This window comes from Corvus hawaiiensis, chromosome 13, assembly GCF_020740725.1.
Source record: "Corvus hawaiiensis isolate bCorHaw1 chromosome 13, bCorHaw1.pri.cur, whole genome shotgun sequence".
Lineage (NCBI taxonomy): Eukaryota > Metazoa > Chordata > Aves > Passeriformes > Corvidae > Corvus > Corvus hawaiiensis.
This window is the reverse complement of record NC_063225.1, coordinates 12852017-12878013: the sequence shown is the minus strand read 5'-3', so window position 1 is coordinate 12878013 and position 25997 is coordinate 12852017. Positions and strand designations below refer to the sequence as shown.

Genomic DNA, 25997 nt, shown 5'->3' with positions numbered 1-25997 from the left:
CCGCCCCGGCCCCGCCCCGCCCGCCCCGCCCCGCCCGGCCGGCCCGCCCCGGCGGTCACGCGGCCACGCCGCGCTGCTCGAACAGGCGCTGCAGCGCCCCCTCCAGGGCCGCGCTGGTCCCGCGCAGCCCGGACACCACGCGCGCCGCCCACCGGAAGTACTCCTGCACGCGCTCCGCCGACCACCCTGCGGGGACATGTGTAACGTCAGTTCCGGTCCCGCCGCACCGGGCGCGCCCCGGCCCCGAGTTCCCGGACACGGCGACACACACGCAGAGACACGGGGACACTCCCCCCACCACCTCCCGCCACTGCCGCCCCCGGCCCAGGGCAACCTCGGCGCGGACGGGGCACAGCCAACAGGACCAGCCGTGCTGCTGGCTGGGATCAGCCGGGCTCTCCCCCGTTCCCGCCGTGCCGGTGCCGCGGGCGCGGGCGGTACCTTGCGGCGTGCAGCGGTTCAGGTCCCGCAGGTTGTACAGCTTGTCCGCCAGCTTGACCAGCTTGGCCCGGCGGCTGCAAAGGGGTGCGCGCTCCACCTGCAGCCGCTTCCGCTCGGTCTTGGGCAGCGTCTTGTCGTCCGTCACCTCCTCCACCACGTGCCGCACCTCTGCGCCGAACCACTCCTCGATCTCGGAGAACGTGGTGTCTGTGTCCTCCACTGTGTCATGCAGGAGGGCGGCCTGCAGCGGGGAGGGGACGAGGGGGACTGCAGGGGTCCGGGCCAACCAAAGGGAACGGGCAGGGGAGGGCAGGGGCAGGGGAGGGCACGGCCTTACCTGCAGCACCACTATGTCCGTCACGCCGGCCTCATGCGCCAGGATCCTGGCGACGCCTGCAGCGAGAGCGGAAAAGTGGATGGCACCGGGGAACAGGCAGCTCCTGGGAACCGGGACAGTGGCTCCCGTGGGTGACACGGGGGCTGTGCTGCACGGTGGGCAGTGAGGTTTGCCCGAGATCAACCCTGGGCAGGGGAAACCCCACAGGCACATCCTGCACAGTGAATCCTTTGGCTGGGCAGGCAGGAAGGTCCCAGGGGCTAGCACTGCCCCCAGGGTGGGCACTGTCCCCGGGCCTGGCAGGTGCGATTGTGTCACAGGGGCCCCTCAGCAACTCCTGTGGGCACCGTCCACAGCAGGGCAACAGTGTGGTGGGAGCCACAGCCATACACAGGGCTGGGGCGAGGGCTGCAGTGCTTCGGGGACTCTGCCCCTATCGGGCTGAAGGACACGGTACGGGAGAAGAGACACGGTTCTCTCTAGGGGCCAGGGTGGGGGCTCCCGGGGGTTGGCGGCGCTCCGGGGCAGGGAGGGTTGCAGGGGTGAGCGGTGCTCTGGGAGAGAGGGGCCGCGGGGGATCTCCCGGGAGCGGGACGCGGTGCCGCACCGATGGGATGGTTGATGTAGGGGGTGCCCTCGGGATCCTTCCGCCGCTGCGCCTTGTGTTTCCTGGCTGCAAAGTCCACCGCCTCCAGCAGCCGCGCCATCTCAGAACCCATCCCCGCCGCCGCGGAGCCCAGGGCGGGCGCCTCGGAGCCCATCCCCGCCGCCGCGCTGCCCAGGGCCGGCGCCTCGGAGCCCATCCCCGCCGCCGCGGTGCCCAGGGCCGGCGCCTCGGAGTTCATTCCCGCGGCCTCGGAGCCCGCGCCCGGCGCGACGGAAGCAACACAGCCGGAGGCGGGTCCCAACACCATTTATTGCGTGCTGGGCCCCGGCCCGCCCCAGCCCCGCGGCAGCCGGTACAACAGCGTCCCGTCGGGGGCGTGCACCTCGTGTCCGTCCCCCGCTCCCCGTCCCGGTGCCGTCGCGGCGGCGCTCAGTGCCCGCTGGTCCTGCCGCAGGCGGCGGCGTGGTGAGGGGCAGCCGCGGCTCCGCAGCACCCGCCGCACCACGTCGGTGCTGACGCCAAAGCCCTGGGCCAGGCGCTCCAACGGCCACTCCTCGGGCAGCTCCTGCCGCAGGAACCTGCGGGCACGGGCACGGTCACCGGAGCGGTCACTGGGCGCGGCGCGGCCCGCCCGGTCTCTCGCTCACCGCAGCTGCTCCATCGCCTGCCAGGTCAGGGCGCGATCGGGGGCTCTGCGCCCCCCGCCCAGCTCCCGCCGCAGCCGCTCCATCCGCGCCGCCGCCCGCCGCCGCCGCGCCCTGCGGGTGACACGCGTGAGCGCCCGGGCCGGCACAGGCCCCGAACACCGGCCGACCGCTCCGCACCTCTCCGTCTCCTCCAGCGCCGGGTCCGGCGGCTCCGGGTCCCCGGGCCACGCCGCCGCCGCCCGCCGCGGGGCCCTGGCGAAGAGCGGGACCGCCCGCAGCCCGCGCTGGAGCAGCACCGCCATGGCCAGGAACAGGCCCAGGAACGGGCGGGGCCGGCGGGGGGGAGCGGCCCCGGCGGGGGAGGCGAGGTTCCGACGCGTCCAGAGCGAGGTGGCCTCTGGAGGGCTTCGCTGCAGGCGGCTGGAGGTCACAGACACGAGTGCGGGCAGGGCACGGACAGGGGCACAAGCACCAGCCTCCGGTCTTGGCAGAGGTGAAGCTAGCTGGGGCAGGTGGCCGGAGCGATGCTGGGCCCAGGCTCTGGCCGGGCGGCTCAGCAGCCAACCTATCCAGCAGTCCTGGTTCGCATGCAAGCACACATGGGAGGAAGGCTGAGCCCTCGGCCATGCTACCTGTGCTTTTCATGCTGTGAATGTGTGAGGCACTGGCATGGTGCAAGGTGCTGGCATGGCGTGACACACTGGCACGACGAGGCTCTGCCATGGTGTGAGGCATGTGTGTGCTGCACGTGAACGGCAGTGGTGATGGGAAGCTCCTGGACCACAGCACAGCTGAAGATGCCATCACCTGTGGCCTGCCCTGGGCTGGCGGGGGAAGCTGGGGGACAGCTGCCTCCATGGGAAGATGACAGACTACCAGCATCACCTGGAACAGTGCAGACAGATGTGGGGCTGTGCAGAGCCAGCAGCTCTGCAGGTCAGCAGCCCCCCCACTGCCCTTCCTGGTGGGGCTTGGTCCTGGCAACCCCTCCTCTGCTCCTGCTCCCCTCATCCTAAGGCTGCAAAGTGGACGAAGCAGACACCAGGGAGCCAGGCAGGGCTGGGTGAGGATGGAGGGTAAGAGCACGGGCAGGGAGCAGTGTGGTGGGAGTGAGGCCTGGGAAGAGGCTGGGGACTGCGCTGTGTCACCATGTCTCCTCTGACCCCCAGGAGCCAATGCACCCCTTTGACTTTCCTGGTTTCTCATACTCCCCCTGCACATCAACCCTTGGATCCTGGGAAACCACCCATGGTTCTTCCCTGTCCCTGCAAATGGGATGCTCCAAGCCTCAGAGAGAGACTTCCAGCGGTTACCAATGCACCAAGCAGAGCATGGTGACCCTTCTGCAGTGTCCCAGCATCCCTGAGAACTCCATCCAGCTCACCCATTCCTCCTACCCTGGCAAGGCCAGGAGCATCCACAGGAAGGTGATGCATACTTACAGCCTTCTGCCTGGGTTCCGATGCCAGGGAGCTGCTGGTCTCTCAGCTGCAACCCCTTAGGTTGGGCGCAGGGCTGGGTGGCCGTTGCCCGGCCCCGAAGCCAGCCCCCGCCCAGCGCCCGGGGGCCCTCGTGCCGCACGTGGTACGGGACACTCCGGCCTCGAACACAGAGGGTGTGCATGTCGTTGGGATCTGGGCCTGGGATGTGCGGCAGCAGGGCCTCGCCTCTAGGGCTGTGCGTGATCCTGTCCACCAAGGGCTGAGCTGGGACTCCCAGGAATGAGAGAAGCATCATTAAATCGCGGGTGTTGTGGTCTCCGAGGGCATCCCAGGGAAACTGCAGCTGGAAGGAGGGAAGCAAAATGGCCATGGCTTAGTTCCATAGGCCTTGGCAGGAGATGGGAAGGAAAAGTCTTGTCTAGTCATGCACAGGTGCTCACTAAAGCATCGCCCCACACTTTGTCCCCAGGTATGCTCCTACCACCACTCCAGCCTCACTTCATCCTGAAGGCACAGCAGCTGATCTGCCTGCAGCGGACCCCCATCCTGCCCCACCAGAGATGCTCAGTGCCCAATTCACTTCTCACCATCCTTCTGCCTTGGCTGTATGGGGTGGCTCTGGCAATCCCATTACCTGGCTCCGGAGGGTGCAGGATCCCTGGGTGTGGGGGATCCTCAGCTGTGGGGAGGATCCTCCCTCAGCTGTGGGGAGCAGCCGGGAAAGCTGATCAGTGATGCCCAGGTCTCGGATCAGCTTCTCACGCTGCAGCAGAGCATTCACTCTCCTCTTCTCTTCATGTTCCACAATGTCCTGGGGCTGCATGGAGTTGTACTGCATGCGCTGCACCTCGGCAGAGAAACACCTGAGCTATAGCAAAGCTGAAGCTGGGATAATGCACAGGTGAGACAAAGCCATGAGCTGCTCCAACCCTGGGGACAGTTACAGTCTCAGGGTGGGACAGAGATTCCAGTGAGAGCCAAAGTGGAAAGGCACAACACTGGTGCTTGCAAGTACTGCCAACACAAGCTGTCGACTTTGAACTTCAGGCAAGGAGTCAAACCTGGAATTTCAGCTCCATGAATGCACCAATGGCCCAGCATAGCTCCCAGAGCCATGTCATTGACTTGGAGAGCCCACGGACAATGCTGACACTCAGGTACCTTTCTATCCCATGTCTTGGTGCTTCTGAGGTGGGTTGTAGGAGCTGTATTTTTATTCTGGATCCTCTCAGTTTTCTTCTTCCTGATGGCAGCTTCCAGCTTTTCATTTTTCAGGCGCATCTCCTCCAGCTGCTGCCTGCCACAGAACAGCAGAGTCCCTCACTGGCTCAGAGCCACAATAGCAAAAGACTGTGGGACAGTCTTCAACCTGAGGACATTTACTGCAGGCCAAAGTTCTGTTTGGATAGCCCATAATAGAAATGTGCGAAGAGATGGGACAGGGATGCTTGTAAAGAGACTTTTAAAAAGACAAATGTCCTTGGATTAGGCTGTGCCTGCCAAAAGAGAGGGGGACATTTGGGAAATGGTGTCTCCAGGGTCCAAAAGTCAATAGAATACTGCCCTTGCCTCTCTGGGGTCCATCTAAAAGGAGCTACTTTGCTGTGGTGCCACAGCACATGCAGGCTCCTTCCTTTCCCCTCCCATTCTCCCCACTTTCTTACACTTGCCAAGCAGCTGAGTTGCTCCCCAGGAGGGATCAGGAGCACATGGTCTCCATGCCACCTGTGAGAAGTGGGTTTCCACAGGAGCAGCGTACCTGGCATGCTCTTCTCGTGCCTTGGATGCTGCTGTTTCCTGGAAGAGGGACCTGCCCTGCTGGAAGAATGGCTCGTACTTCTCTGTCCCAGGTGCTGGGTAGATGCGTCGGAACCCCCCCAGGTGCTCATTCTCATAGGTTTCAGCCTGTGCCAGCCAGGCAGCCTGGCTGCTCTCCTGCTCTCTGCGCCTGCAGCAGGAGAAAGGACAGGGAACTGTGGAGGGAGGCTCTGAGGCAGGCAGAGCACAGGGCTGACATGCTCAGCATGTCCCAGGATTATCCCAGGACTCCTGATAGAAACAGTAGCTGGAGAGAGCTGTGCCTTGCCTGCAAGGCAGCAGGCTCACTGAACACGAGCTTGTGAAAGGACATGCAGACACAGGAAGGGGAAACCCTCAGCCTTGGAAAGGACCCCTGCCCTGGAGAAGGGCCCATGCCCAGGCTACTCCCAGTTCCTGAGGCAGAGCTGTGGTTCCTCATGTGAGCATCCCTGCCAGCCTGGGATGCTGGCACTGCCCATCCCCAGCGAAAGAGGTAACAAGCAGGTGCAGCTTGAGGATAGCTCTGTCAGGGCCCAGAGCACCAGGTGTCACATCTCCTGGCACCCAGAGAGGAGCCCTGGCTCCTCCTTGCAGGATGCAGATGGCTTGGTAGAGCTCAGAGGCTGCAGAATGCTGTGGGCTCTGGGAGCTTCCACCAGCCAACCCTGGTGTTGTCCTGCCCTGTCATGCCCTGTCTTTGCTCACTAGGGACCTGCAGCACTATGGGAGAACAGCAATACCTGGACTCACGGGGAGTCTGGTTGGCCTGAAGGAGCCGTTCCTTTACCCGCCGCTTGTCTTCCTCCAGCACCTTCTTTCTGTCACAGGCGTGCACATTGATCAGGTTGAAGGTGTCACACAGAAGGGCATCCTTCACCTCATGGTCTAGCTGAGAATCTGTGTTGAAGCTGGGAGAGTGGTTCACCTGCCAAGACAAGCAAGTAACCTAACCTGGCACCCCAGCTCCCAGCGCATGGCCCCAGCCACGCCCCACACCGTCCCATGGATGCTCTTCCCTGTATCAGAGACAGGAAGCAGGAAGCCACATGCAGCACTCTCTCCTGCAGTGTGTTACCTGCTTGTGCCACAGGTCACCTGGATCCCACCCCACAGGGTGCAGACAGAGGGCAACTGTTACAAATTCAGGGTGCTCACAGGACAAGGGGTCTGAAGGCTTGGGAAACTCCCTGTTGTTAGATGGTGTGCAGGAAATGGATCCTGCTCACAGCAGGTTGTTTGGCTTCACAGCCTGGTTAATTCTGTGAGCAAGGAGGCCCTTTTGAATCAAACAAACCATGTTCACCCCAACCCCCCTGTCCTAGTCCCCCAGCTCTGAGGTCTCCACTCCTTCCTCACCTCCAGCAGCCATGGCCTCAGCCTTCTATCCAGCAAAATGTCGAAGCCCAGAATTTCAAAGCAGGCACAGCCAGTAGTGTGGTTGGGGAAGCAGCTCTGGTAGTGGTGTTTCAGCACAGGGTGAGCTGAAATCAGCGTTTTTATAACAATGTCATCAATATCTGCCCAGAGCTTTGTTGTGTCATAGCTGTGCTCTGCCATCCAGGCATTCAGGGTGGACAGCTTCCTGTGTGGGGAACAGGAGGTGGTAAGGGCTCAGCTGTGTCACCCCAGGAAAGCTGAGGTAAACCAGTGTCCCCAGGCAGTGTTCTTGCAATGCTCAGACATGCCAATACCTCTTGCTGCCCATCGTGTCATCCTGGACAAAGTTCTCATTGTGTTTGTTGATTGCATAGTTGGTCAGGTGCATGCAGATGTCACCCTGGCAGGGAACCACAAGAGACATTTACTCACTCTGAACCACTGAGCAAGAACAGAAACAGCCCCACCAGATACTCCCGTGTTCTTTTCTGCCTGAAGCACAGGCAGAGTAGGAATGGTGTGGAATTGAGCACGCTTATCAGGGCCAGAAGCAGAACATGCTGCCCAGAGACACCAGGGGGTCTTCATTCTGAAGGTTTTCAAAACCTGATGGGGTGAGACCCCAAGAAACCAGATATGAATTTATTGTTGACCAAGTTTTGAGCATGATGTTGGAGACCTTCCAAGGTTCCATCCAAGCAAACAACTCCATGATTCTGTGGTAATTCCAGTAAACAGCCCAAATGTGGGGCCGTGGGGTAGATCTACTGTCCCTCCTGAAATACCTCCTGTGAGGAGGATGGGGTATAGAGGAAGAACAGAAAAGCTGGGACTCCTGCAACTCTCAGTACCTGCCTTTTCAAGGCCTGGAATGCCCCCAGGACAAGTTAAGAACTGACACCTACAGATACTATATGAGTGTTTTTGAAACTTCCTTTTTACCAGGTTTCTGCTGCTGCAATCGATGTACCTCATGGTGGCAAACCGGGCCAGGCCCTCCTTGTAGAGAAAAATCCTGAGTGGGTCACAGGATGTGACCAGCACATAGATGCGCATGTCAAACTTGAATCCATCAATGAGGAAAGGCTGTGAGGAAAGAGGCAGGAGCAAGGGTGAGGTGAGGATTTGCTCCATCTGCCTGTGCTGCTCAGCAGAGGGGCGAGCATTGTCTGTGTCCTCGATGTGCTGCAGCCACACCCACACCTCCAGCAGACCTGAGGAGACCCGGGGAGCATGGGGCATGCTGGCAGAGTGAGGAGGCTGGAATCCCACCCCGGTGTTCCGGGACTGTCCCAGTACCTCAGAGATGTACTGCTGACAGATCATGCGTTCCCCATGCTTGATCTCCTCCAGGTGGTGGGTTATGAAGATCCCTCTTCCCTGGCAGCTGTTGTCAGGCTTGCAGATGAATGTTCTTGTTTTCTTTGTGGATCTGTAGGCCTGGAAATCTCCGTAGCTGTGCAAGGAAGGGGTGACTATCACCAGCTGCAAAAAACGCCCCTCTGAACTCTCTTCTAACAGCTGGGTACTGAAACCGTAGCGCTGCAGGCCAGCACACACTGAACTTCTGCAAGGGAGGAGTCAAAACCCCCATTCCCCATCAAGTCACAGATTGATCCCTGTGTGACCTGACCCAGCTGTCCGCATCCCACCTTTTCTTTGCCCTCATCTCTACCTGTACTGGAAGGTCTGAAGAAGAGCTCACCATGGTGCATGCCAAGGCAAGTTAAGATTTGGACTCTGGTGCCCAGAAAGAGCAGGCGAGCAGCCTCCCCCCGCCGTGTCACCCCGTCCTCGCGGCACTGTCCCCTGCCACTCACTCGGCTGGCAGGCACCACGTGCGGGGGAAGATGTTGTACTCCGTGGGGAAGAGCCGGAGCATGCGGTTCAGGTTGCGAGCCAGCAAGTCCTTACGGCACAGCTCGATCATGCCTGGGAAGTGGTTGATTTTCTGAAAGTGGAGCAGAAAAACCCAGATCAGCAGAGACCCTGCGGGGATGGATTCTCCCAGCCCTGAGGAGAGCCTGTGCATGGAGAAGCAGCAGTGAGTGGGAAGCCAGGCTTGTGGCTGCCTTGAACTATTACTGAGGGGTGAGACTTGCTAGAGCTGCTGTATCTGAGCTTCACTAGTGATTTATCTGCCCATTCCATCTTAGCCCTGGAGCGCTGTAAGAGCCATTTATTATCGACAATTGTTTATTTCACAGCACATTGCAGGGCTGGAACGCTCCTGCTCCCACCATAGCTGCTGAATGCTGCTGGTGACACCAACCAGGGACATGGCACAAGCAAAGGTATCTGACCCTGCGCCCTGGAGCCGAGGCACAGATGGCACGTGGCACTGCTTTGGATGCTTCTGTTTCACTCTGCCACATGCTGTTCCATAGACAGCCTTGTGTCACCCTCATCCCTGAGCAATTCCTGCTGGGCAGCCATTTTGTTTACCTGGAACCGCTTCATTTCCATGAGGCGCTCCAAAGAGACCGCGCCGTCCGTCCAGTACACCGTCCACTCCTCGTTTTCTCCCGCTTCCTTCAGCCCGCAGTGCTGTGCTGCCCGCCGCACTGTGCCAAGGCAAGCAGTGACAGGGGCCAGGCAGGGGAGCCATGTACAGGGACTGATAAACCCCCAAAATAACCAGGGATGGAATGTGAAATGAATCTCTGGCTGAGGAGCCACATACAGGGACTGACACTCCCCCAAAATAACAAGGGATGGAGTATGGACTAGCCTCTCCAGGCTGCAGTTCCCCTCTCAGAGGTATAAGGTATTGGCATGACCCCTTGGGAGGTGTCAGGGACACCAGTTTTGTCTGGCCAACCCGCCAAGCCTCTGGTTGCAAGTGTTCTGGGAGCTCTTAACCCTCTAATTCCACCTGTCTTGAGGTGCCAGGGCCCCTCAACAGCAGGGTTGAACTTCCCATGGGTCTTACGCCTCACAGGCAGATACAAATTGCGAAGGTGTGAATTTAATCGCCCAAATCAAAGGTCTTTCAGCAGCAGAAGACAGCTCTGCAGGAAAAGCTCTCTGCTGGGATGGTTCATGCTAGTGCCAAGTATGAATGTGGCAGGGGTTGGGAGGTGATGAGGGTCCGTGCACACCAAGATCCCTTAGCAAAGTAGATTAATAACACCCCTCCAGGGCCAGGAGTTTGTTCTTTCAAGATGCAGCTTGTGGAAGGAAAGAAGAGTGAGAGAGGAGAGTGGACCAGCTCCCTGGAGTTACCAGGGATGGACAGCACAGGGAGAGGTTCCAGGTACAGATCCTGCCTGTTCACTACCAACTTTACCTTAAATAGTTGACAACCCTCAGGTCCTGTCTCCAAGCCCAGGTACTCCCTTGCACTGTACCTGATGGAACCGTTCTTGCCCATTTTAGCAGACAGCTGGCAAATGCAAGTGTGGGGGATGTTGAGGGCTCGCGCTGCTGTTGCACATTTTAAATCAGGAGAAATCTCAATCCAAAGCGTGACAAACTCCCCACTAACACGGGGGGCCCTGTGCCAGTCACTGGCAGCAGTAAATAAACCAGTGGGAACTGGGTTCCAGCACCGCTCCTGGCTGTGCAGGCACCTGCAGAGCCTGCGGGTGTGGGCTGGAAGCCTGCAGGGACCCCCCCAGCCCCTCTGACTTACCACTCTCGTACTTGCAGCCGCTCAGGTTGATGGAGGGGACACTGGAATAGAGATGAGATTACAGTAGCTCAGCGAGGCACCGGGCGTAGGACAGAGTGGGGACACAGCCCCGATCCCTCACACACACGCACAGAGCACACCGGGCAGTCTGACCAAGCCAGCCCGGATTCGGTACAGCCCTAAGGAGAAGGGCAGGCTGGTCCGGGCACGGAGCCGTGGCCAGGTGTGTCACACAGGGGATCGCTAGGGCAATTTCAGGGGAACACTATTTATTTCGGGTCAGCGGGGCCCTGGCCCGGCTCCCGGGAGCTGGGCAGCGCCGGGCACCAGCTGGGCACTGTCCCACAGGGAGCAGCGGGGCCGAGGCACGCCTGGGCTGGGGCTAGGACTGAGCGCGAGTGAGGCAGCGGGAGGCACCTCCGGCAGCGGCTGGATGGGCTCCATCCGGACCCTGCCGGGGGGCTGTGGCCCCACACTCGCCTGCGCTTCCTCCGCGGCTCGGGTCCGGCGGGGGCAGCGGGACGGTCCGGGGGGGCCGCGGCGACGGCCGCCTCCTCGCCCAGAGGAGTTCCCGGGCGTGGGCCCGGGCCCATGCTCCCCCCGCCGCCGCCGCCGGCCGCCGCCATCGCACCGCTCCCGGGTCCGCCGCGTTCCCATGGCGACCGGACCATAGAGACGTCGGCATTGCCAGGCGGAGCGGCCCCCTGGGGCCACGTGACAGTCAGTTCCGCATCCTCCGCCGCGCAGCGGCCCCTGCCGCGCGGAGGCCTCACCGCCGGTCCCGGTGCCGTCAGCTTTGCAGCAGCCCCGCCGGTGCCCGTACCATCAGCTCTCCAGCAGCCGCGCCAGCTCCCCACCGAGGTGCAGCAGTTCGGGCTCGGGCAGCAGGTGCTGGCGGATGGCGCTCAGGGCCTGCACCTCGGTGATGTCCCGGTAGAGCGGCTCGGCGGGCAGCGGCAGCAGCCCCGCCAGCTCGCACAACGCCACGGCGAAGGGCTCACCCGCCTTGGGGCCGAAGAGGGGCCGGCGCGCCCACAGCACCACCCGCAGCCCGCGGCCACCTCCGGCCCCGGGCCCCCCCGGCGGGTCGCCCCGCGTGGCCAGCACATTGCAGGCCAGCCCAGCACCGTCCAGGTGCTCCGCCGCCCGGCACACGGCCCGCGACACCGGCTCCAGCGCCGCAGGGCCAGAGGCGAAGAAGAGGAAGGCGGGGGCCGGTCCGGCGCGGAGCAGCCCCAGGCGCGGCCCCAGCGGCTCGGCCGGCGCCTCCTCCAGCGGCAGCGGGCGGCCCAGGTAGAGCCCGTGCAGGTGCAGGTGGTTCACCGAGGCGCCGCCGCCCAGCCCGTTGAAGCCCACGCAGAATCCGGGGTGGGCGCTGAGCAGCGCCGCCTCCAGCGCCCCGCGCAGCGCCGGGGCCGTCAGCACCTGCGGCAGCCGCCGCGCCGGTTCGGGCAGCAGCAGGACGTGTCCCCGCTCCAAGGGGCTGGCGTTGATGGCCACCAGCAGCGGGTCGGGTGGCGGCCCCGGGCCTCCGGTGCGGCGCAGGCGGAACAGCAGCTCGGCGGGGCGCAGACGGGTGAAGTTGAAGGCGCCGGGGTCGAAGGGATCCCGGAGGCTGCGGACGGGCTGCGGCGGGCGGCGCTCCGCGCTGCGCTGCTCGTTCAGCTGCGCCACGAGGCGCAGGGGGCCGGGCAGGACGCGGGTGGGCAGCGGCCCCAGCCGGTACCGGAACAGTCCCCGCTCCATACGGTCGCTCCACCCCGCCAGCAGCACCCGGTCGAACCGGGAGGGCGCGGAGTCCGGGTCGCCCCAGCCGGCTGCCTGTAGCACGAAGTCCTCCTCGCCGTACACGAACTCCTCGGGGTTTGGCTCGCTCAGCTCCCCTCCCGCCATCGCCGTCATCTCTGCCACTGCTGGCCCCGCGGACCCGGGAATCCGCCGTGTGTGCGGGTGGGCGGGGCTGCGTTGTACGTGTGGGCGCGTTTGTCCCGCCCCGGGGCGGGCAGTTGCCGTGGCAGCAGGTGAGTGACGTGCGTAGGGAAGCGGCGCCATGGGCGGCTCGGCTAGTCTGATACCGCGGGACCTGCTGGGCGAGTACCAGGTACCGACACCGGCCCCGGGGGAGAGGGGCGGCTGCAGGGGGGGTGGGCACGGGAGGGCGGCGCGGTCCCGAGGCGGAAGGCGCCCAGAGGCCAAGGATCCTATGGCTGGGGTGCCCTGGGTCAGGCCTTGGCCCCCGTACCGGTGCTGACCCCGGTGTCGGTGCTGACCCGTGCTCTCCCCGCAGGAGCTGACGTTCCTGAGCAAGCAGGAGATCTTGCTGTAAGTACCACCGGGCGGAATACAGTAAGTGGGGCGGGATGGAGGCGCGAACCCTGGCGCCCCGTGCCCCCAGCGCCAGCCAGGTCCCGCGGGTCCTCAGCCTCTGCCGCGGGGTACGGAGAGCTCTGGCTCTGCCCCGGGGCTCCCGTTCCGCCGAGACGCCCAGCTGAGCAGGGCGGTGCCGGTGGCACTCCCTAGCAGCCGGCGGGCGAAGGTCCGCGGGTGCTGCTGGCGGCGCGGGCCGGGCCGGGCCGGTGACGCCCTGGCCCGCGGCGTAGGGGCTGGAGGGCCGGCCCGAACCCACGGTGACCCCTCTGAAGCCCCGGACCTCGGGGTGGGCAGCAGACAGACCGGCTCCTCTCCCTGGTCCCGGGAGCAGCTGTGGGACCCCCGGCCGACACGCTCCCGCCCGGCAAAGTTGGCAGGAGCTGTGGGAACGGGCCGCACGGCCCTGGGAAGCGCGGCTGGTGCCCAGACGGGCTACTGCCTTCCTGCTCGCACCACAGAGCCGCTCTTTTTCTTGCCTCTTAAAGTGCCTACAAGAGGTTCAGTGAACTGCTGCCAAAGGAGGAGAGGGAGAGCGCCATCTCCGCGCGGGTTCCCAAGAGCCACATCCTGACGCTGCCTGAGCTGCGGGTATGGTGCCTGGCAGGCACGGGACACTGCTGCTCCTGGGTTAAGGGCGTGTTTTGGCAGGGCCCCATGTATCCACCACAGCCTCGCTGTGCCAACGCTCTGTCCTCAGCTGTGCCAACAAAGAGCTTCCTTATCCCCACCGAGCAACCGAGGATCCCAGGGATCCCTGCTGTGGAGGATCCTGGAGATTCCTGCTCTGCCACAAAGGATCCTGCTTATCCCTGCTGCACGGGGCTGCATCCTGGGAGGCAGGTTTGACCATGCCATGGGTGACAGAGCAGTGGCAGAGTGGGACACCTGCTCACCTGCCAGAACAGTAGCCACAGCCAGTGTGTGCCTGATGAAGCCAGAATGGCCCAGCCCTGCCTGAGCCATTCCCATGTCTACAGGCAAACCCCTTCCAGCACCGGATCTGCCATGTGTTCTCAACCTCAGAGACCGGGGATGACAGCATGTCGTTTGAAGACTTCCTCGATATGCTGAGTGTCTTCAGCGATTCCGCCACCTCTGACATCAAATCCCACTATGCCTTCCGCATCTTTGGTAAGGCTGGAGACAGGTGCAGTGTTCTGGGATCCCTGCACCTTGGGGAAGCAGGAGCAGGGTGATGAATCAATGTTCAGAAGGGCTGGCAGTGCCCTTGGAGCACCCACCTGGATGGTGGCTTTAGGAACTCCCTGTGGGACTGGGTGGTTTGGCACAGTGAGGTGCATGGAGCAGTGCAGTGCCGGTGCTTGTGACTCTCTGGGGTCACTGTGGCCCTGCTAAAACCTACCTTTTCCCTCCCCACAGACTTTGATGAAGATGGGATTCTAGACAGGAAGGACCTGGAGCAACTGGTGAACTGCCTGACAGGGCAGGGTGAGGAGTCCCGGCTGAGCAGCGCAGAGATGGAGCAGCTCATCCAAAATGTGAGGCCAGTTGGCCAGGGCACGGGCATTGCATGGCCCCAGGCACAGAGCTCACCGCTCGCCTTCCCCACAGATCCTGGAGGAGTCCGACATCGACAAGGACGGCACCATCAACCTCTCTGAATTCCAGCACGTTGTGTCCCGCTCCCCGGACTTTGCCAGGTGCGGTGGTCTCCAGAGGCTGGCTGGGGGTTTATCACCCTGATTGCTGAGCTGGCACTGGGGCAGAGCTAGTGGTGGCAGGAGGGCAGGGCTGCCCTGTGCCAAGTCAGCCGTAATGGCAGAGGGAACTGCATCCCATGCTGGCTCTGCATCCCAGGCTGGCTCTACACAGCCTCTCCTGCACGGGGATTCTGGTTCCTGCAGTGCTGGGTGCTTGTAAACCCTTTGTGTGACCTAGCAAGCAGGTGCAGAACCTGTCATGTCTCTTGCAGCTCCTTCAAGATTGTCCTGTGAGCCTTGTGGCTGTCCAGCAGCACTCCTCCAGTTCCTCCAGCACTCCTCCAGTTCCTGCAGCTCTTTGTAGGCTCAGCCATTTCCTCTTTCAGGGAGCACAGGCCTGGCCCCTCAATGGCCTGGCTGTGCTGAAATGCCTTGGGCAGGAACCCTCCTGCTCCCCTCTCAGGTGCTTGCTTGGCAGCAGGGGGTCCCAGGAATCTGCCTCTCCTGCAGCCCCTCTGCGCTCCTAGCACTGGAATTTGAATCCCTATGCATTCCAAGGGCAGCTCTGCAAGTGAGGGAGGAAGAACTGCTCTTGCCTGCACCAGCACCGCCCCTCTCTGCCCTCAGGACCAATTCCTATGTTGTGCCTTCCAGCAGCAGGCAGGGAGCTGCCTCCCCTGCCAGCCTCTTCCTGCCTCTCCTGTGTTTCTGGGAGCCTCCCTGCTGCCACACGGATCCATTTCTCTGAGCAATAACGTGAACATGGATCCTCTGAGCAATAACCAAAATGTGGATCATTTTTCATGACCAATAACCCAAACGGGGGTGCTTTCTCTGAGCAGTCACTCAAGTGTCACTGTACAGGTGCCACCCCACAGCAGAGCTGTTCCCCACGGCTGTGCTCAGAGCCTGCTCTCCTCCTCCTCCTCCTCACTTTCTCTCTCCGCCCCTCTTCTGGCTCCAGCCCAGCAGCTGCTCTGCTGCCCTGGCCTCTTCCTCCCCCAGTCCTTGCGAGGACACAATTAAAGGGCTCCGGTTTCACCCTTGCTCTTTGCTGCCTTTGTCCAGCTGTGGGACGGGTGCCACGAGGGTGTTGGGGACATTGGCTCCTGCCAGGCCCCTCTGCTTGTGTGCCAGCCACCACTCTAGGGGATAGGTTCCATGTCCAGCTCCACGACAGCCCTTTCTGTGGACCACCTCCTTCCCTCCGTCCTCCACACTGGGATCCTTCTGGCAGCACAAAGAGCTCAGCACTGGAGGCACCAGGGGAAATCCTGGGCAGGCGAGTGGTACCATCATTGCGGGCAGCACCAGGGTCCTTTGTCCTTGTTCCGGCATTGTCTCTGCCCTGGCCTGCAGCCAGTGGCCCTGCCAGGCCTAGTGTGGGGCGTGGGGCCCCCCGAGCCCCCATGCTGGGGCAAAGCAGCTGATGGCTCTCAGGGCTTTGGCATGGCTGTTTCTCACACAGTGGCTCCTGCTCCTGGCGCTGCTAGCCCTTCCAGCTCACTGCCCCATGGTGCTGACGGTATCTGCACGCTGAGAGGCCTGTGCCCCTGCAGCCCCAGGGCCATGTCTGCTGGAAGCTCACCAGCCAACGCCTCCAGTGGCTTTTTTGATGTCCCAGAACAGGCTGTGCAGGAAGTTCAGTGCATGGGTCCAGCTGGGAGCAAGGCAGTGCTGGTCCCTCGGGGGAATCCTGCCTGGACACGCCAGCTCTGTGTGGAGCTTACCACTTCCCCCAGGCCTGACCTGGCACTGCTGGTGCTTCCCAGTTGTGTGAGGGCTCAAAAGCAGCACTGCACTGCAATCCCAGTCCTGGCCCTCAGCCACCATGGAGTCAGGTCCTGCTGGCAAAGCATCCAGGGTCTGCCCACAGCAAAGTGGGATGGGGACAAGGACCTGGTGCTCCCTGGGCAGGCAGTGGGTCCCACATGTAGCACAACACTGTAGTCCTGGGAAGGGGGCTCTCACAGCCTCTTTCCTGCTGGGGGCTGCCCTCCTCCCAGCCCCAGGCACCAAATTTTCTTACTCCTGGTCACCTCTGCCTTCTGCTGTTTCTTATGATACCAGGATGGCATCACCCCAGTGCTCTGTGCTCCCCCACCACAGGGACTCCCTGCTCTGCCTGCACCACACTGCCACAGCACAGGCCTCCAGGCACAACAGCCCCAGGACAGCCGAGGGCTGCCCGAGTGACAGCATGCCAGCAGGTCACAGGGACTGTCGGCACAGCCCCAGGCAGTGTCCCTCCACAGGCACACAGCCACTGTCCCTGCAGCGTGCCCTGGCCCAATGCTCAGCCAAGCACATGAGGAGGGAACTCCACAGATCTGATGGCCAGGAAAGTCCTCTGGCTCCCTCTGAAGCCATGGGCAGATCTTCCTCCAACTGCAGTGAGAGCCAGACATGGCTCCTCTCCCTGGGGCTAACTGGGATGGTTCTGGCCTAGGAAGGCACTCAGCCGTGCCGCACACACACGTGTCTGAAGGACTTTATATAAAAACAACAGACGTTTCCGCACACGCACATGGGGCTGCGGGGGTGTCCCTGCCCACCCAGCGTGGGGGAAGCTGCTCCCAGCTACCCTTCCCCGGACACAATTCACATTTTCCACATATTAAAAACGAACCAAGCACAGACACACAGCACATGCCGCGGGGCTGGCACCGCCCAGCCGCACGTGTGGCCCTGGGTCCCACAGCGGGACGTCACAGTGAGTTGGGGCACGAGGGGTCTGCGGGCTGCCCCCTCCTGCCCTCTGCATAGAGGGGGTCAGGGCCCAGCAGAGCTGGGGCCGCACCAGCAGCCTGAGCCAGGAACCGTGTCTATCCCTGCAGCAGGGACACTGGGCTGGAACCGTCCTGCAGGTCTCTGGAAGGCATGTGGCACCCTTCACACCCACAGCCACCAGTACCAAGATGATGCCCAGGGAGCCCGCGAGGGTTTACACCCCACTGGCTGGTGGGTGCTGCTGCAGAGTGTGGGTGCCAGGCTCTGGGCATGCACACACAGACAACATGGACCCCAGCTGTGGCTCACGGTCCGGTGAGGCTCAGCAGAGCAGAGGAGGTCGTGGGTAAGGGCTTGGCTCTCATCCCCCTCACACCACTGAGTCCTGGATCTCGGAGCCCAGGCGCACCCGGGGTCTTTGGCAGGCAGGAGACACCTCCACGAAGCTGTCCCGGACATGGAGAGGTCTCTTCTCTGACTCAGAGAAGGTGCGTGGGGGTCCTGGGGGCTCATGCACGGGGGTACTGACAATGTAGTTGTCCTGCAGGGCCTGGTAACCCTTGTGCTCAGGAGCCGCGCTAGGCAGGCTGCTGCCATTCAGGGGCAGACTCTCCACTGGCTTGCGGGGCGGCTTCTGGTGCCTGCCAGGGTCACTGGGCTCCAGCAAGGCCTTCATGCCGTCACGATGCCGGTGCAGGACAAAGAAGGCCAGCACGAGGACGGCAGCAGCAAAGAGCACACACATCACCAGGAACTCGGTCCAGTAGGTCTTGCCGTCCAGCCGTGCTGCAGCACTTCCCACCGCTGACGTGCTCCGGGATGTGCTGACTGTCTCCAGGGTGTCGCGGCCAGCAGCCACCTTCCTGCCAGAGTCTGGTGGCCCAAGGGCTGGCTCTTGCACGCCCACGCAGTAGCTGGCCATCAGCTTGCGGAATCCCTCCTCCAGTGACCAGCACTCATAGGTGCCTGCACGCTCTGGGCTGCCCACCAGAATGAGGGCCCCGTCGGGCAGCACCAGGTAGGAGGCATTGACAGGTGCCCCGTCATGCAGCCAGCGCCGTGAGGCTAGGTTGGAGAGCAGCCGGCACGGCAGCGGCCGCACCGCATTGGGAGGCAGCTGGATCTGCTGGCACGGTGCACCTGAGGCTGCGGATAGAACCCATGGGGACATCAGGGAGGGGACCCCAGCTGTGGGCAGGGGGCTGATGGGAGTGTGGTGGAGCAGGAGTCTGGGGTGTGTGGGAGCCCCCGGGACACGTGCTCACACAGCAGCACCAGTGGGAGCTCACCTGGGGGCAGGAGGATGCGAGGACGGGGCTGGGAGGCATTGGCCAGCTGGCAGAGCCGCTCCGTGTCAGCATCCTCGATGTCCTGTGCCCAGAGCCTGGGAACAGAGTGAGGGCAGGGCAGTAGGGTGCCGTGAGGTGCAGGGGGATGGAAGAGGGTGCAGCACTTACTGTGGATGTGCCGGGGGATGTGGGGTGACCCTGCGGCAGGCACCCCGGCTCCAGGCGCAGAAGGGGTCCCGTGCCAGCACACATTCCCCACAGCTGCGGTACAGGCTGCAGTTGGCAAAGGGCACCTGGGCCACTGCTGTGTAGGTGGCTGCATAGACAAGGCCCTGCGGGAGGGGACATGCTGGGGTCAGCAGGGTGGGCTTCTGCACACCCCTGACTTCCCAGGTCTCTGTCCCCCAGCCCACAAACAGGACCCGCCCCAAGCAGGCTGAGCCCCCAGTGCCCCCCTTGCCCTGGCTCCTGCCTGGTCCTGGTCCAGCAGCAGCTGGAGAATGGGCTGCCCAGCAGGGAAGAGGCGGATCTCCTCAATGATGTGCACTCCGTGGTTCACCCGCACAGCTTTGTGCAGCCGCCCATCATCTGCAAACAGAGGGGCTGTGCTGAACAGGGCTGGGGTGCATGGTACACACCCTGCCCCGCCAGAGCCCGCCTGCACCCACCCGTGCCCAGGAAGAGGACATCATAGGTGCTGTGCAGGCCCTGCGCACGGTGCACGCCGATCTGCTGGTAGCGCCGGTGGCTCTGCAGCAGCAGGGGCTGGCTGCGCACGGGGCTGTCCATCAGGAAGTGGTCCTTGATAAAGTTCAGCACCCGATCTGGCATCTGCAGTGATGAATTGATCTTCAGGTGCCGTGTGTGGCTGGTGATGCACTGCAGGGAAAGGAAGGGGCTCAGCAGGGCCTGGGGAAGTGGGTGGGTACCATGCTGTGGCAGCCACTGGGACCAGGAGAGCAACGGGGGCAGTGCTGCACCCTGTGCTTAGGCAGGCGCCAAGCGACCACCTACCATGCCTGGCCGGGGCTCTGGCACAGGGCCGGTGTCTGTGTACCACTGCTGCGTTTCACGGTTCACCTCCTTGTAGAGCCCACCAAAGGCACGCTGCACACTGCGCATGGGGAAGGCGCAGACGGCCGAGCTGCCCAGTCCACCCTTGTTCCTGGTGGGGAGAGGCAGAGCCCATGGCAAGATCAGGCCCTGGCTCTGACGAGCCCCCCATGCTGCCCTGGGTCCCCACCACTCACCACTGCGAGGTGAAGACACCGTAGAAGAGTGTCTCCCTCCAGTGCAGCTCGCCCGGGGTGAGCACAAAGATGTCCTGCAGCACGTTGAAGGGGAACCCGTCCTCAGGGTGTGAGCAGAGCAGCTGTGCCTTCAGGAAGGTTGTCCACCGCCGCTGCAGCACGCGCTCCCCGCCCTGGTCCCCCTGCACAGCACAGTAGGTCAGGGTGCGATGCCATGGCCATAGCCGCAGGGAACCCCACGGGCTGAGTGAATGGAGCAGGGGTCCAGGCACCAAGGGCTGCAGATATGCAGGATGGTACCACATCCCCCCCCGCCCCAGAAGTGAGTCACACCCCAGGCACAGCCCCCACACAGCCCTGCTGCCTTATGCCTACCTTGCATACACGTGCAATGCGGGAGACGATGGTGTTCTCAAAATAGTCAAACTCCTTCCCGGTCTCACTGAAGAAGAAGTAGACCTTGTCGTCGTCGCCCTCGGGGTTGCCAGCAGGGAGGCTCTCCCGCAGGTAGGCTGAGCCCACGAACGCTGGGTCTGGGGGCACAAGGACCCTCAGCACCACTGGCCCCATCCCTCACCTCCCACCCCTTGGGGGAGAGGGACCCCAACCAGCCGTGCCAGCCCCGGCACTCACCTTGCAGCCAATTGAGAGAGTTCTCGGTCTTGAGGGCGATGCGACTCTCCTGGCTGCGGGAGATGGTCGGCTCATTGCCCTGGAAGTTGCTGACGGTCCCGGCGTAGAGCTCGCCATCTGCCAAAGACATATTCCCGCTGGGACCTGCCACGCGCCACCAGCACGGGCCTGCTTCCTGCTGGGGTCTGTGATAGCCTGGCCTTGGCTCAGCTTGGCCGGGCAGACGCAGGGAGGGGGAGGCACAGGAAGGAGGGCAAAGGTCCCAGGGCACTGCAGGGAGGGTGAGGGTTCCAGGGTGGCACAGAGGCAGTGCAAGGAGGAAGGGCAAGGGTCCCAGGGTGTTGTGCCTTACCGACCATGACAGCTGTGGAGCGGTACTCAGGGTCAAAGGGGCAGCGTCCCTTCCCGTCCTCCAATACCACCTTCCCCGATGCGTCCCGCTCCAGGCTGAAGTGCTGCACGTTCTGCAGCAGGATGAGGCTGTAGCACTTGTCCCAGTGCCAAGGACCCCACTGAAGGGCCCTGATGGCATAGGGGGACCTGCAGGGGATCCTGCTCCTGTACTCACAATGTAGGCGCAAGCCGGGCTAAAGGCGCAGGTCCCACAGGTGTACAGGTGGGTGCTGTTCAGCTGCAGCAGCAGCTTGATGTAGTTGTGACAGTCCCTCTGTGGGGGTCAGAGGACCCAACTCAGCCCTTGGCTCAGCTGTCTCACCCACACCCACCCCACACAGGGCACTGCCCACTCCCACCACAGCCCCCGATGCCTGCTGGCAATGGGGCTCACCTGGGGGTCCTTGCCTTTGAACACACACTGCCTCTTCTTCTCCTCATCTGCACTCCACAGCAGCTGTGGAGAAGCGACAGTCACTGGGAGCCCCCCCATCCCTGGCTGGTCCACGGACACACTCCTTCGGCTCGTTCATAGCAACCACATCCTCCCCACCTCAAACACCCTGCTCTGGGGCAGTTGCTCCTGAATGTGTGATGGCTCACACAGACCCGAAATGCTGACGGGGAGGGCATCCCCTGCACTCCAGCTAGTTGGGTGCCCCCTCCCTCCCCAAGGGCAGCCCAGCCCATCCCTGGGCTCACCCTACGAACTGGGGAGCTGGGCTGAAAGTTGCTGGTGTTGAGGGTGAGGAGCAGTTCCCGCGCCCCCAGGTAGAGGGTCCCACCGTCCGGGCTCAGCAGGAGGGCCGTGTAGTTGGACACACCAGGTGCCTCAAAGCGCCGCACTACTCTCTCGGCTGAGTCTGTGGGGCAAGAGCGACAGGCATCAGCCTCGTGCTGGTGCCTGACCCCCAGGACCCTGCACCATGGCTGCTCCTTGCCCCTCTGCCCAGCACCTTGGCCGTGCCACCCACCCGGAGCAGCCAGGGCCAGATCCGGCTCTGCCCACACTGCCAGACACGTGTGTCACCACACACTGCAGTGAACTGCACAGGGCCGCAATAGTGCCCAAGGGCACCCACGAGGCACAGCTGTGTCCAGGCCCCGAGGACGCCACAACAGCCTTGCCTAGCACTGGGGCAGCTGCCCAGCCACGTCCAGCCCTAGAGCTCAACCCTGCAGCATGGGAAGCTCAGCCCAGCCTAGGCCCACAGGGACCCCAACCTCACCGCAGGGGGAGGTGAGTGCCGGGAGTATCTTCCTGCCCCAGCCCGAAGGGCTCAGCCTCTGCCAGAGACAGGGCTCAGCCCAGTGCTGCAGGTGCTGGATGCGGGGCTCAGCCTGGTGCTGTCCACACCGGCCCGCGAGGCTCAGCCCATGCCAGACACGGGGCAGTGGCCATGCTGAGTCAGGGAGCGCCTGTCCTGTCCCATCCCATCCAGTCCTGTCCCGCGTGGGTGGCCTGGCCCCGGAAGCCCTTCCTCTCCTCCCGCCGCTCTGAATCAGATGGGCCTGGCTGAGTGAATGGGACACGTAGGGCTGACTCACACTGCCAACTCCCTGACCCCTGATACTCTGGGGACTCCCTGACCTCCCCCAACCCCCTGCTTGCTCCCAGAGTCCTGCCAGGATAACCCCGGAGCTCCTGCCAGGCCATGACTGGTGAGAATCAGTGTGAGGGCTCAAGGACCTGTGGGGCAATGGTGCTGTGGGGTGGGACCCCGTGGCTCTCACCTCCCATCGCTCCAGAAACCCCAGATGCCTCTAGATGGGCAGCATCTCCCCCACTCCGAGGGGCTCAGGTGGCCCAAGCACCACCCCAGCTCTCCCACAGTGGTGCAGAAAGGAAGAAGCCAACAGCCCAGGGCATCCTTCTGTGAGGGGTCCTGCATGCCAGTGGCAGGGTAATGCCGCCCGTGGTGGGCATGGCAGCGGAGGGGCAGTGGGGCCCCTGCGCCTTGCAGTGCTGTGCCAGCATGGGGAGCTAGCTGCTGGTGTGGCTGCCAAGGGACCTGTCAGGACAAGACCTGCTTCTTCCAGACAAACCTGCTGCAGGCACATCCAGTGCTCCCAGGGGAGCAGCTCCCAGCTCCTCCCTCCCACCAACCGCAGCCCCACAAGGCCGCGCTCCACGGGAGCCACCACCGGGCACACACTGGCCACTGGCCCGTGCTCCCTGCCCAGCTCCTCCCGCATCGCTGGGGTCCAGGCTGGGATCCCCAGGGACTGCCCGTGGCTGCAGCCCCACAGCTCCCACAGCTTTACAGGTGTGCAGAGTGCGGGGCAGAACCGGTCTGTGCAGGCAGGGCCAGGCAGCGTGGCTCAACACGGCACAGCACAGCATGGCATGATGCCGAGCTGGTTGTCTCACTGGATCCCAGCCTCCTGTCCAGCTCAGCAGGTCCCACATCTGCTGGTGCCACCACGGCCGTGGCCAGTGGTCATGGGAGCATGTGGTGGGGCCACATCTATACCAGTGAGCTGCAGCATGCTGAGCCAGGGAGTGCTCCCAGCTGCCCAAACCATGGCACTCTCCCAGGCCACCCAGCACAGGATGGGATGGGCTTTGCTGGCCAGCAGCAGCTGGATCCAGCCACCTTCTGGCAGCACAGCCGTGGCTAGCTCCCCCACATGGCACAGCTGCCAGGGCTGAGGCCAAGCAGCACGCCCCACTGCTCGCTCACCCTGTGCCAGCTGCTGGGGGGATCTGCAGGGCAGGAGGGGGCTGCAACCAGGCCCCCCACTCGTTACAGCTCTGTCCTGGCCCAGCACCCTCCTAGATGCCCTTCCCTGGCTCCTGCCCAGTGCAGCCCCCAGCACTTTGGGGCCATGCAGCTGACAGGTGGTTGCAGTGGGGCTCAGAGCTGTCCAGAGCCGAGCACTGCACAGTAAGGGGCTGTGGCGTGTCCCCCACCCCAGGGACATACTGAGCAGGGAGGGAGCCCACGGGGAGAGTCCCCCGGCCGGCTCAGCCCACCCCATCTTGTACCGAACACGGCTGCCACCACTGCCCTGCTTGCGGAGGCACAAGTACCCCTGAGTGCCCCAGACACACCCACCCTTGGTGTCGGTCTGGACACAGGGTGCGTGTCCCTACACCCCGCAGCATCCCCGAGGCTCTGCCCCAGCCCTTGCTCCACGTCCCGCGGACAGAGGGTTCCCCGTGTCCTGGGGAGCTGGCGGGGCTGTGCAGCCTCGGCAGTGTCACACGGCGTTTCCACGCGGCGTAGAGAGCCCGGGGGGACGCGGGACGCTCCGCCGCCCCGGGGGAGACGCCAGCCGGAGCCCTCGGCGGGGCCTGACTCTCTTCCCCGGTGCCAGGGGACCCTCACCCACCGAAGGTCGGCGGACACTCACCGTAGGGCAGGCTGACCCGCGGGACAGGCTCCGGAGCCGCCGAGAGCAGCAGCGCCGCCAGGACCGGCAGCACTGGCCGCGCCGCCATCCCGGACCGAGCCGCGGGGCTCCGCCGCGGCCGCGAAGCCGCCCGGGCGCTGCAGACCTGCGGGGAGAGAAGGGGCTCAGCGGCTTGGTACGGCACGGCCCGGCCCCGCCGCCCGCCCAGCGCCGCCCCGCCCGCCCGCCGCTCGGCACCGGGCGTAGCAGCCACGGTCGGAGCCCCGCCCGGCCGGACCGAACCGAACCGGACCGAGCCTTACTGATCTGTCCCCGAGCCGTACCCAGTCGTTCCCGGCCGTACCGATCCGCTCCAGCTGCCCCAGTCCCGCCGGTGCCCCGGGCGGGGTGGGCCGCTCGGAAGAGGAGGCGGACGGTTCCCCGCCGGTACCGCCCCCACCCCGCCCCAGCGGGACCCGGCCTCAGCCCCCGCCCAGCGGCCGTCACGGTCCAGAGGGGACGGGGCTTTGTCCCCGGCAGCTGGGGACTCCCTGCAACCTCCTCCATCCCCGCGGCAGGGATCCCGTGGAGAGGGGGCCGGGGGGTTCCAGGAGGGGCTGGCTGGGAGTATATCATGCTGTCGCCGGAAAGACTGTCCCAGGTGTGTCTTACTGTCCTGGGAACAGCTCGGCCCCATGGCTGCTACCAGAGCCACCCCCTAGCCCCTCAGCGGTGCCCCATGGGCACTCTGCTGGGGCTGGGGGCTCTGGCCAGCACAGCCCAGCTCTCCCTGCCCTCCCCTCGGGAGCGATGGGGTACCACGGGGTGCCTGTGCCTGCCCCACCACGGGCAGACCTGGCTGGCACCGGTGTCCCCACAGGTAGCACTCGGCACGGGCGACACATCCCTGCCAGCCCCTGTGCCCGTCCCAGGGGTCCCGGTGTGGCCATGCTGCCGAGCAAGTAGTGCTGGGCAAGATCCTCTGCCTGGCCTTTGGTGGGCTCTGTCTCTGGCCAGGGTGTGGGGAGGGCTCACAGCCCCCACAGCCCTCAGAACACTGCCCACCCGGCCAGCAGCTCCCACGCAACTGTTATTAATGACAACTCCTTATATCACCATGGCAACGGGGACAGAGGGGACAGAGGGATGGGGTCCAGGGATTCCCCTGCAGTAGGCAGCTCTCCTGGGGCCAGGGTACCCAGTGCTGCCCTCCCAGTGTGGGGCAGAGCTTCCCATGTCCTTCTTGGTCAGTCCCAGCCCTGGACCCCAAGGGTGGGACCCACTGAGAAGACCCCACCCAGGAGAAATGTTCCCCACACTCCCGGGACAACTGTATCCACACTCCTTAGATGTCTGTGCCCACACTCTTGGGACAGCTGTGCCCATACTCCCCCACTCTTCCCGCTTGGCACTGCTGGATGGTGCCCGCTCACAGGCCATACCTGATGTCCAGGGGCTGGGGCTCTGGGGTGCCCCTCTGCCCCAACTCGACCTTGCTCCCTTCCTGTCCCCACAGCTCCCGCTGCTCTTGACGGAGCCCGACGTTCCTTCCCAGGCCTGGGACAGTCCCACAGCTCCACCCCAGCCTTATCAGCACCCTTTGCCCGGGAAGTGGCACAGGACAGGACAGGACTCCACGTCACCCTGAATGGGGTGGGAGCAGACACTCACCCTGCAGCCATAGCTCCCTATCCCATGCCACCTCATGGCATCTTGGGGGGCTCCAGGGACCTGGTTGTCACCTGTGCATGGCCATGGTAGTGTTGTGTCAGCACCCTGGTGTGATGGCACGCAGTGAGGACGAGAGCCCCTGTGGGGAGGGCAGCTTCTCTGGGGTGAGCAGGGAGGGCAGGAGCAGGAGGGAAGGGACAGGCAAGGAGGAAAAGAAGGGCAGGAGCAGGCAGGGAGGAAGGCCAGGAACAGGCAGCAGAACCAGGCCGGAGCCTGTGCCTTTAAGCACTACTCCAGTGCTGCTGGCAGCCAGGGCTGTTTACGCCAAACTCCCATTTATCTCCCGTCCTGCCCACGCAGCTGCCAGCGGGGCAGCGCC

The 25997-nt window shown here is 63.6% G+C and overlaps 5 protein-coding genes and 1 long non-coding RNA gene across 10 annotated transcripts; 2 read left to right on the top strand and 4 right to left on the bottom strand.

Annotated features, from left to right (window-relative positions):
- Positions 1–23: 23 nt before the first annotated feature.
- Positions 24–1692, bottom strand: HDDC3 (HD domain containing 3). Its single transcript, XM_048318101.1, has 4 exons — positions 1386–1692; positions 779–834; positions 442–682; positions 24–186 (listed from the first exon to the last, which is right to left on the bottom strand). The coding sequence occupies exons 1-4, from the start codon at positions 1690–1692 to the stop codon at positions 56–58; spliced, it is 735 nt and encodes a 244-aa protein (XP_048174058.1). The 3' UTR covers positions 24–55.
- LOC125332810 (tubulin polyglutamylase TTLL13-like) lies at positions 1676–11102 on the bottom strand. 2 transcript variants are annotated; one of them, XM_048318090.1, is made up of 16 exons: positions 10766–11102; positions 10286–10326; positions 9097–9215; positions 8472–8602; positions 7951–8107; positions 7594–7737; positions 6966–7051; positions 6631–6856; positions 6015–6199; positions 5234–5422; positions 4636–4771; positions 4109–4321; positions 3475–3817; positions 2665–2917; positions 2033–2143; positions 1676–1963 (listed from the first exon to the last, which is right to left on the bottom strand). In XM_048318090.1, exons 1-16 carry the CDS (start codon positions 10954–10956, stop codon positions 1693–1695), a joined length of 2796 nt encoding a protein of 931 aa, XP_048174047.1. In that variant the 5' UTR covers positions 10957–11102; the 3' UTR covers positions 1676–1692. The 2 variants fall into 2 exon arrangements, with proteins under 2 accessions (XP_048174047.1, XP_048174046.1); XM_048318089.1 differs by lacking the exons at positions 1676–1963; positions 2033–2143 and having other exon boundaries at positions 2334–2917; positions 4109–4315.
- LOC125332819 lies at positions 4294–4734 on the top strand. Its single transcript, XR_007206624.1, has 2 exons — positions 4294–4375; positions 4522–4734. It is a non-coding gene; the product is annotated as an uncharacterized LOC125332819 (long non-coding RNA).
- GDPGP1 (GDP-D-glucose phosphorylase 1) lies at positions 9097–12187 on the bottom strand. 2 transcript variants are annotated; one of them, XM_048318100.1, is made up of 3 exons: positions 11109–12187; positions 10286–10326; positions 9097–9215 (listed from the first exon to the last, which is right to left on the bottom strand). In XM_048318100.1, exon 1 carries the CDS (start codon positions 12185–12187, stop codon positions 11111–11113), a length of 1077 nt encoding a protein of 358 aa, XP_048174057.1. In that variant the 3' UTR covers positions 9097–9215; positions 10286–10326; positions 11109–11110. The 2 variants fall into 2 exon arrangements, with proteins under 2 accessions (XP_048174057.1, XP_048174056.1); XM_048318099.1 differs by having other exon boundaries at positions 9097–10326.
- Positions 12188–12234: 47 nt separating this feature from the next.
- Positions 12235–15362, top strand: CIB1 (calcium and integrin binding 1). The gene is made up of 7 exons (XM_048318103.1): positions 12235–12386; positions 12573–12607; positions 13141–13243; positions 13633–13786; positions 14036–14154; positions 14228–14316; positions 14589–15362. The coding sequence occupies exons 1-7, from the start codon at positions 12336–12338 to the stop codon at positions 14608–14610; spliced, it is 573 nt and encodes a 190-aa protein (XP_048174060.1). The 5' UTR covers positions 12235–12335; the 3' UTR covers positions 14611–15362.
- A 1429-nt stretch (positions 15363–16791) lies between these two features.
- Positions 16792–25412, bottom strand: SEMA4B (semaphorin 4B). Of its 3 annotated transcripts, none has more exons than XM_048318183.1 (15): positions 25390–25412; positions 23969–24113; positions 21314–21474; positions 21006–21068; positions 20787–20885; positions 20571–20682; positions 20219–20335; positions 19961–20118; positions 19586–19767; positions 19350–19500; positions 19004–19214; positions 18808–18923; positions 18504–18667; positions 18336–18430; positions 16792–18192 (listed from the first exon to the last, which is right to left on the bottom strand). In XM_048318183.1, the coding sequence occupies exons 2-15, from the start codon at positions 24054–24056 to the stop codon at positions 17417–17419; spliced, it is 2493 nt and encodes an 830-aa protein (XP_048174140.1). In that variant the 5' UTR covers positions 24057–24113; positions 25390–25412; the 3' UTR covers positions 16792–17416. The 3 variants fall into 3 exon arrangements, with proteins under 3 accessions (XP_048174140.1, XP_048174139.1, XP_048174138.1); XM_048318182.1 differs by lacking the exon at positions 25390–25412 and adding an exon at positions 24292–24374; XM_048318181.1 differs by lacking the exons at positions 21314–21474; positions 25390–25412 and adding an exon at positions 24292–24691.
- Positions 25413–25997: the final 585 nt, after the last annotated feature.